Genomic DNA, 9,574 nt, shown 5'->3' with positions numbered 1-9,574 from the left:
CTGCCTGTGTCTGTGCCTCTCTCTGTCTCTGTGTGTGTGTGTGTGTCTCTCATGAATAAATAAATAAATAAATGAATAAATAAATAAATAAATAAATAAATAAATAAATAAATCTTAAAAAAAGAGATTTGTATTTCCCTGATGGCAAGTGATGCAGAGCATTTTCTCATGTGCTTGTTGGCCATGTCTAGGTCTTCCTCTGTGAGATTTCTGTTCATGTCTTTTGCCCATTTCATGATTGGATTGTTTGTTTCTTTGCTGTTGAGTTTAATAAGTTCTTTATAGATCTTGGAAACTAGCCCTTTATCTGATATGTCATTTGCAAATATCTTCTCCCATCCTGTAGGTTGTCTTCCAGTTTTGTTGACTGTATCCTTTGCTGTGCAAAAGCTTCTTATCTTGATGAAATCCCAATAGTTCATTTTTGCTTTTGTTTCTCTTGCCTTCATGGATGTATCTTGCAAGAAGTTACTGTGGCCAAGTTCAAAAAGGGTGTTGCCTGTGTTCTCCTCTAGGATTTTGATGGAATCTTGTCTCACATTAAGATCTTTCATCCATTTTGAGTTTATCTTTGTGTATGGTGCAAGAGAGTGGTCTAGTTTCATTCTTCTGCATGTGGATGTCCAATTTTCCCAGCACCATTTATTGAAGAGACTGTCTTTTTTTTCCAATGGATGGTCTTTCTTGCTTTGTCAAATATTAGTTGACCATAAAGTTGAGGGTCCGCTTCTGGATTCTCTATTCTGTTCCATTGATCTATGTGTCAGTTTTTGTGCAAGTACCACGTTGTCTTGATGACCACAGCTTTGTAGTACAACCTGAAATCTAGCATTGTAATGCCCCCAGCTGTGGTTTTCTTTTTTATAATTCCTCTGGCTATTCGGGGTCTTTTCTGATTCCACACAAATCTTAAAATAATTTGTCTAACTCTCTGAAGAAAGACCATGGTATTTTGATAGGGATTGCATTATATGTGTAAATTGTCCTGGGTAACATTGACATTTTCACAATATTAATTCTGCCAATCCATGAGCATGGAATATTTTTCCATCTCTTTATGTCTTCCTCAATTTCTTTCAGAAGTGTTCTATAGTTTTTAGGGTATAGATCCTTTCCCTCTTTGATTAGGTTTATTCCTAGGTATCTTATGCTTTTGGGTGCAATTGTAAATGGGATTGACTCCTTAATTTCTCTTTCTTCAGTCTCATTGTTAGTGTATAGAAATGCTACTGACTGCTGGGCATTGATTTTGTATCCTGCCACACTGTCAAATTGCTGTCTGAGTTCTAGCAATCTTGGGGTGGAGTCTTTTGGGTTTTCTATGTAGAGTATCATGTCATCAGCAAAGAGGGAGAGTTTAACCTCTTCTTTGCCAATTTGAATCACTTTAATTTCTTTTTGTTTTCTGATTGCTGAGGCTAGGACTTCCAGTACTATGTTGAATAGCAGTGGTGAGAGTGGACATCCCTGTCTTGTTCCTGATCTTAGGGGAAAGGCTCCCAGGGCTTCTCCATTGAGAATGATATTTGCTGTGGGCTTTTCGTAGATGGCTTTTAAGATGTTTAGGAATATTCCCTCTATCCCTACAATCTGAAGAGTTTTGATCAGGAATGGATGCTGTATTTTGTCAAATGCTTTCTCTGCATCTATTGAGAGGATCGTATGGTTCTCTTTTTTTCCTTTGCTGATGTGGTGAATCACATTGATCGTTGTACGAGTGTTGAAACAGCCATACGTTCTGGGGATAAATCCTACTTGGTCATGGTGAATAATCTTCTTAATGTGTTGTTGGATCCTATTGGCTAGTATCTTGTTGAGAATTTTTGCATCCATGTTCATCAGGGATATTGGTCTATAATTCCTCTTTTTGGTGGAGTCTTTCTCTCATTTTTGAATTAAGGTGATTCTGGCCTCATAGAATGAGTTTGGAAGTACTCCATCTCTTTCTACCTTTCAGAACAGCTTTAGTAGAATAGGTATGGTTTCTTCTTTAAACATTTGATAGAATTCCCCTGGGAAGTCATCTGGCCCTGGGCTTTTGTGTCTTGGGAGGTTTTTGATGACTGCTTCAATATCCTCTCTGGTTATTGGCCTGTTCACGTTTTCTATTTCTTCCAGTTCCAGTTTTGGTAGTTTGTGGCTTTCCAGAAATGTGTCCATTTCTTCTAGATTGCCTAATTTATTGGCATATAGTTGTTCATAATATGTTTTTAATATCACTTGTATTTCCTTGGTGTTGGTAGTGATCTCTCCTTTCTCATTCATGATTTCATTAATTTGAGTCTTCTCTCTTCTTTTTAATAAGGCTGGTGAATGTTTTACCACCTCACACCATTGGGAATGGGGAAAATTAACAAGGCAGGAAAGAACAAATGTTGGAGACGATGTGGAGAAAGGGGAACTCTCCTGCACTGTTGGTTGGAATGTGAACTGGTGCAGCCACTCTGGAAAACTGTGCAGAGGTTTCTCAAAGAGTTAAAAATAGATCTGCCCTATGACCCAGCAATTGCACTGCTGGGGATTTACCTCAAAGATTCAGATGCAATGAAACGCCGGGACACCTGCACCCTGATGTTAATAGCAGCAATGTCCACAATAGCCAAACTGTGGAAGGAGCCTTGGTGTCCACCGAAAGATGAATGGATAAAGAAGATGTGGTTTATGTATACAATGGAATATTACTCAGCCATTAGAAACGACAAATACTCACCATTTGCTTCGATGTGGATGGTACTGGAGGGTATTATGCTGAGTGAAATAAGTCAATCGGAGAAGGACAAACATTATATGGTCTCATTCATTTGGGGAATATAAAAAATAGTGAAAGGGAATAAAGGGGAAAGAAGAAAAAATGAGTGGGGAATATCAGAAAGGGAGACAGAACATGAGAGACTCCTAACTCTGGGAAATGAACAAGGGGTGGTAGAAAGGGAGGTGGGCGGGGTGTGGGGGTGACTGGGTGACGGGCACTGAGGGGAGCACTGATGGAATGAGCACTGGGTGTTATGCTGTATGTTGACAAATTGAACACCAATAAAAAATAAATTTATAAAAAATTAATAAATTAAAAAAAGAGAGATGAAAACTTCCCTAATATAGGTAAAAAGACAGGAATCCAGGCCCACAAAGAACAGAGAACTCCTAAGATGAATCCAAAAAGGTGTACACCAAAACACATAATGATTAAAGTTGTGGGATGCCTGGGTGGCTCAGCGTTCATCTCAGGTTGTGATCCCAAAGTCCCTGGATCAAGTCATGCATCAGGCTCTTTGCACGGAGCCTGCACCTCCCTTTGTGATGTCTCTTCCTCTTTCTCTCTGTTTCTCTCATGAATAAATAAAGTCTTTAAAACTAAATAAATAAAGTGGTAAAAATAAAAATAAAGACAGAATCTTAAAATACAGGAGGAGAGAAAATGGTTACATACAATGAAAATTATAAGGCTATCAGATGAACATTTTTTCCTAAAAACAAAAAACAAAAAACTTTACAGTTCATAGGGATTGGCATGATACATTCAAACTGTTGAAAGAAATACCCTACAGCCAAGAATACTCTACCTGGCAATGTTATTATTCAGCATAGAAAAAGAGAGAAATAGTTTTCCAGACAAAAAAAAGTTAATGGAGTTTATCACCACTAGACCCGTATTACAGGAAATGTTAAATTGATTTTTTAATAGAAATAAAAGACCTCGAGTAGAAGTTAGAAAAGTATGAAAAGAAAAAAAATCACAGGAAAAGCATATTATAAAGGTAGGAGATTAATATTTATAAAGCCAGTATAGAGGTTAAAATGCAAATGTAAAAAATCAACTATGTATAGAAAAAATTAGTCAAAGCACATAGAAATTAAAAGGAGGTAAACTATGACAGCATATCCATAAAATGTGGAGTTAGCAGTAAAACATGCTCTTTTAGAATGTCTTTGAACTTAAACAACCAACTTAATATAGGCTGCAATACACAGAAGATGTTATATATGAACCTAAATGCAACCATACACACACACACACACACACTGTAATAGGTATACAAAGGCAAAAGAGAAAGAATCTAAGCATTACACTAAAGAAAGCCTTGAAACCACAAGGAAGACAGTGAGGATGAAAATATAATGTTCAGAAATAGAGCAGGGTATGGGAAACAGCAGAGTAAAGGGGCTAGTTGCTAGCAGTGGAAACACTGTGTCCCTTTATCTGGAGGGAAGGGAGTGGTATTTACAGAACTAAGAGAGCTGCCCATAGGGGTTATGACCTTGGTGAAGGAATGCAATCATTCTTCAAACCCATCCTGGTAAGAGCAAGATCATAAATACTCTTCCCTCTTCCTTCTAATATACAGGTGCCTCTCATAGATCAAGTATAGCAGGAAGTCAGAATACAAGGGAATTGGGGTGATATAGTCTGGATAGTGGTCCACACAGGCCAGGAGAGGGTAGGGTCAAACAGACTAACCAGCACAGATCTCATGGCAGTGACCCATAGCATCTAGGTGCTTCTTGTCCCAAGGCCACTGCAGGAGATCTATCGATGAGCTGTGAAGCAGAAGTAATGTGCCTTCCTTTTCAATCCAGAGAATTAAGATTGCTGTTCTCCCAGTTTTGCATGCTAAACTCTCAGAGCTGCCCTTGACTCCTCTATCTCACAACCTCTATCTCATAATCTTCAACAAATCATGCCAGCTTACCTTTGAGTTATGTCCAGAATTGGACCACATCTCCTTACCTGATACATCCCACCTCACTTCAAACTTCCACCATTTCTCACTTAGACTATTGCAAGACTTTTCTAATTGGCCTAGAAGACTTGCCTATGGTGCTCTCTGACTGTGTCTTCTATCACTCTTTCAACCACACCAGCCTCATCAGCGTCGCTTGAACGTGCTGGGCCCACTTCTATTCCCAAAGTCTTTTTTTTTTCTTTTGTATGAACAAAATTTCCCTAAATGTACTGTTATTCTTTACTCATTAATGTCTCTGCTCAAAAGCTCCCTATTCAGAGATGCTTCCCCTGAAGATGATATATACAAAAGGCATCCTTCTCTATCTTTCTTCCCTGCTTTATTTTTCATTATCACTTATCAACATGTTACATATTCTTTATTATATCTAATGTTACCCAGTCAGAATGTAAGCTCCATGAAAGCACTGATTTTCTTTTTTTCACTGCTTTAACTCCAGTGTCTAACATATAGTAGGTTCTCAAAAAAATATTTCTTGAACAAATGAGCAAACATGGTCTCCAATGTCATACCCACATGAACATAAATGAAGAAATTCTGATGCTCTTTCATAGTTTAACAATAACAAAATCATTAAAATGTCACCACAAAACCATTGTCTTCTACCATGATTTTCTCTACTCAATCTTAGAGGATAGTGAGGCATGCTCAAAAACTGTTGAAAAAAAAAGCAAGCCTTTGACCAATTGTTCATGTTCTATAGGGATTTTAGTTTTCAAGATATTCCATGTGTAAACCTGTATGCCTTTGATTTTCTATGTGCAAGTTGTAAAATTGCTGATTACCAAAAATTTCAGCTAATGTCTTCTGGTGAGATGACTGCCATAGTTATTTCCATGTCCAACTGCCTTAACTCAGAGAACCATCTGAAAAATATTTGTCTTCAAATGCCTCCTGTCCCCTGCTTGCTCAGATGTCATGTCCATTTTACATTTGTACCATTTCAGAGTCTCTGGGCACCTGAAATGGTTGTTACTTTGTATCTTTCATAAAAGCTTCATTTTCTATATCCTATCCCCATGGAGTTCTAGTTTCCATCTTAAAATAATTTATTCAGTTACAAAAGTTTATTTTCATATTAATGTGGTTGATTTTTAATATTCTATTTATTTATAGAAGACATTAAGGTTGTTCTACAACAAAGTATATGCATGTAGGAGAGCTATTAAAGTAGAAGAAGAAAATGAAAGTCATGAATATGAGAATGAAGAAACATGAAAGAAACATGATTTCATTTGGATTTAATCATAATTATTCTGAATGGTCATGTACTTAGTTATTTTAAATAATTATTTCCTCTTACAAGATTGTCATATTGTGTAAAGGTGCTTCCCCAACAAGAGTGGGACACAGACATGTAGTCTAAAGTGCAAGATGAGTGCCTTCCTGATCCAACTCTTTGGTGTGAATTCCACCAGGTTAAAATGCTTATTTTTTCTTCTTTCCCCTTTATTCCATTTCATTAATGAGTGGGAAATATCAGAAAGGGAGACAGAACATTAAAGACTCTTAACTCTGGGAAACGAACTAGGGGTGTGGTGGAAGGGGAGGTGGGCGGGGGGTGGGGGTGACTGGGTGACGGGCACTGAGGTGGGCACTTGCCGGGATGAGCACTGGGTGTTATTCTATATGTTGGCAAATTGAACACCAATAAAAGATAAATTTATAAAAATAAAAAATGCTCATTTACATGAGTTATGTATAAAAATAAAACTTTTAAAACTGTCAAACATAAATAACATGCTTTATGAACACATATTATTCAATAGAAACTCTTCAGCTAGCACTGTCTTCCTTCATTGAGTATTTCTTCCCTCTTCCTAGTGTCATCTTCTAAATACAATCTTATCTGTGGACTCCCTTTGGAGTACCAGAGTGTTACAGCATCATTAACAGGGTGGTGAGAACCCATGATAGTAACCATTAAATGACACAGTCTGCTTATTTGAGATGGATTAAATATAATTCTTATCCTTCACTTAAGTGGTATTTTTACTCAATTTCAATGGAAACTTTCAGGGCCCTTCTCTGTACCAGATTCTCTCATCTCATTCTCTCTAGCAATTATGAAGGGGCCATGGTTAATATTGTTGGCACAATTGAAGTTTGACATAGATTTTAAGTTTTCCAAAACTCAGCTTTGTATCTCTGTAATACAATGTCCAATGGATGGCTTCTGAAATAATTAAGGGATAAGTTGTTAGGTCGTTACCTCTCCTTCTGAGTGTTTCCTATTGATTGAAAAACTGCTTTTCTGTTATTTCAGTCATTTTAAAAAATAAAATATAATAAGTTCCTAGTGTGACAGCTATATATTGTATTTTCAATTTTTGATATATATCAATACTTTGGAAACATCTATAATACCTCCTGCTTAAAATTTTAATTGTTAAAATATTTTCAAGCATTAATATTTTTATATAATAAACCTATATTTTTATTTTTACTTTTTTAAATCAAATTATATAATTTTATTTTTTAATAATAAATTTATTTTTTATTGGTGTTCAATTTGCCAACATACAGAATAACACCTAGTGCTCATCCTGTAAAGTGCCCCCCTCAGTGCCCACCCACCACCCAGTCACCCCCACTTCCCGCCCACCACCCCTTCCACCACCCCTAGTTCGTTTCCCAGAGTTAGGAGTCTTCCATGTTTTGTCTCACTTTCTGATATTTCCTACCCATTTCTTCTCCCTTCCCCTCTATTCCCTTTCACTATTCTTTATATTCCCCAAATGAATGAAACCATATAATGTTTGTTTTTACTCTGTGTGCTCAATGTTTTTAAATCATGAACTATTCCAAACACAAAGTTTATTCTCTATTATCTTAAAAATAATATTAGTTTTTGCTAGCTACTTTAACTCATTCTATTACATACATTATAATGACATCAGGAAACTTTACAATCAGTAAATTACTTTGCATTACAAGTCTAGAAAATTAGGTCAATAATTAGATCAGTGGCTCATAACCCTTGGCAAACATGGCAAGCACTAACTGGTCTGCCAGTCAGATTCTTGAGCCCAATTTAACAGTTTACAATTCTGCTAATCTGATATGGGCACAAAAGTAGTATATTTTATGAAGTCAGTAGATGATTCTAATGCAAGTCATCAGAAAACCACTCTTGGGAAGCACTGACATAGAGTGAAGACTATTTTCACAGGAGTAAGAAAAATTCAGAGTCCTGTTAGAGCAAAACAACACTGGTAAATTTATCTGATTCTTGATGATTTATCATTGTGTCCGTTAATTTATTTTAACTGGGAATTATCCTGAAGTATCTCTGTGCTAGGTGAATTTCTTTTTTCTTTTTCTTTTTCAACCAGGGATGCAAAAACTGGCCTTTCTTTCATGGGATCAACCTGAAACTTTTGGAAATACTAACTTGCACACTACCATCAATTATAAATCATGAAGAAAATTAATGTGCACAGTTCCCTTTCCTTCATCAGCACACCATCTAGGACAATTGGAAAGAAATTCTAAGATGGAAAGAGGAAAGGATAAACATTTTTTTCCTGCAGATAAACTCAGTAAAATGAATTGACTTTTCCAAGATCTTGAAGGGATTATTTTTTTAACTGGCAAAATACCCCTTTGCTGGTGCATCCCTATTTTGTCTATGACTGATATTGGGATTTCTATCATTTACTTTGAGGACTGATACCTCCCCATTAACTTTTTCAGTGCACTTAGAACATCCTTGTTCCTGAGACTATAGGCAAGAGGGTTTAGGAGTGGAGTGAGGACAGTTCCAAATAGAAAGAGACCCTGATTCAACTTTGGAGTCTTGGCAGAACCAGGTCTCATGTAGATGCACATACCTGGACCAAAATAGAGACCCACCACACAGAGGTGAGAGGAGCAGGTGGCTAGAGCCTTGTTCCTGCCCTCTGGGGAGTTCATTCGGAGTACAGCAAGGAGTATGAGAACATAGGAAGACAAAATGAGAGATAATGGCAGAAGCAGAACAAGGATGCTTGTTATCACCACTGCCTTCTCATAGGCTGAGATATCCTCACAGACGATCCTAAGCACAGCCATGACTTCGCAGAAGAAGTGGGGAATCTCTCTAGGGTTGCAGATATTAAAATGTAAGGTAAAAACAGTGTGACCCAGAGAAGTAAGTGCCCCTCCAGCCCAAGACATGGCAATCATCCGTAAGCAAACTCTAGGATTGATGATAACTGGGTACCGCAGAGGATCACATATAGCCACGTAACGATCAAAGCACATGAGAGTTATAAGGATGCATTCTGCAATGGCCACAGTCAGGGAGAAGAAAATTTGAGTCCCACAAGCCAGGAATGATATGTTCCGCCAACCAGAGAAGAAGTTGGCCACCATCTTGGGGACAATGCTAGAGGTCAAAGTCAAGTCCATTAAGGAGAGCTGACTGAGCAGGAAGTACATGGGGGTGTGGAGATGGGAATACAACCAAATGAGGATGATCAGAAGAGTGTTGCCAGTGAAGGCGGCCATGTAGATCAGAAGAATGATGGAGACCACGGCTGTGATGTGTTTAAATTCAGGGAAGAAGCCCAGGAGAATGAAGTCTGTGGATTCTGTTTCATTCCTACTTCTCATGGCTCTCTGTAAGAACAGAGTTATTAAAAATGTTATAGAAATGAAGCAGTTTCTCATTAAAATTTAAGAATGATAACAATGGCAAATATAAAACAACTCATCCATAATCACTTGAATCAGTTCTTAATATTTTTCTATACTCCTTATCCATGATTTTTCTTAAAAGATTTTTATTTATTTATTTGAGACAGAGTGAAAGAGAAAGTATGAGCTAGGAAACAGAGAAGCAGACTCCC

The 9,574-nt window shown here is 37.3% G+C and overlaps 1 protein-coding gene across 1 annotated transcript; it reads right to left on the bottom strand.

Annotated features, from left to right (window-relative positions):
* Window positions 1-8,399: 8,399 nt before the first annotated feature.
* On the bottom strand, window positions 8,400-9,338 carry OR2AV11 (olfactory receptor family 2 subfamily AV member 11). Its single transcript, XM_038557529.1, has one exon. The coding sequence runs from the start codon at window positions 9,336-9,338 to the stop codon at window positions 8,400-8,402; it is 939 nt and encodes a 312-aa protein (XP_038413457.1).
* Window positions 9,339-9,574: the final 236 nt, after the last annotated feature.

Source organism: Canis lupus, chromosome 14 (genome assembly GCF_011100685.1).
Source record: "Canis lupus familiaris isolate Mischka breed German Shepherd chromosome 14, alternate assembly UU_Cfam_GSD_1.0, whole genome shotgun sequence".
Classification (NCBI taxonomy): Eukaryota; Metazoa; Chordata; class Mammalia; order Carnivora; family Canidae; genus Canis; species Canis lupus.
Note: the sequence above shows the minus strand (reverse complement) of the source record. Positions and strands in the feature narration are given on the sequence as shown.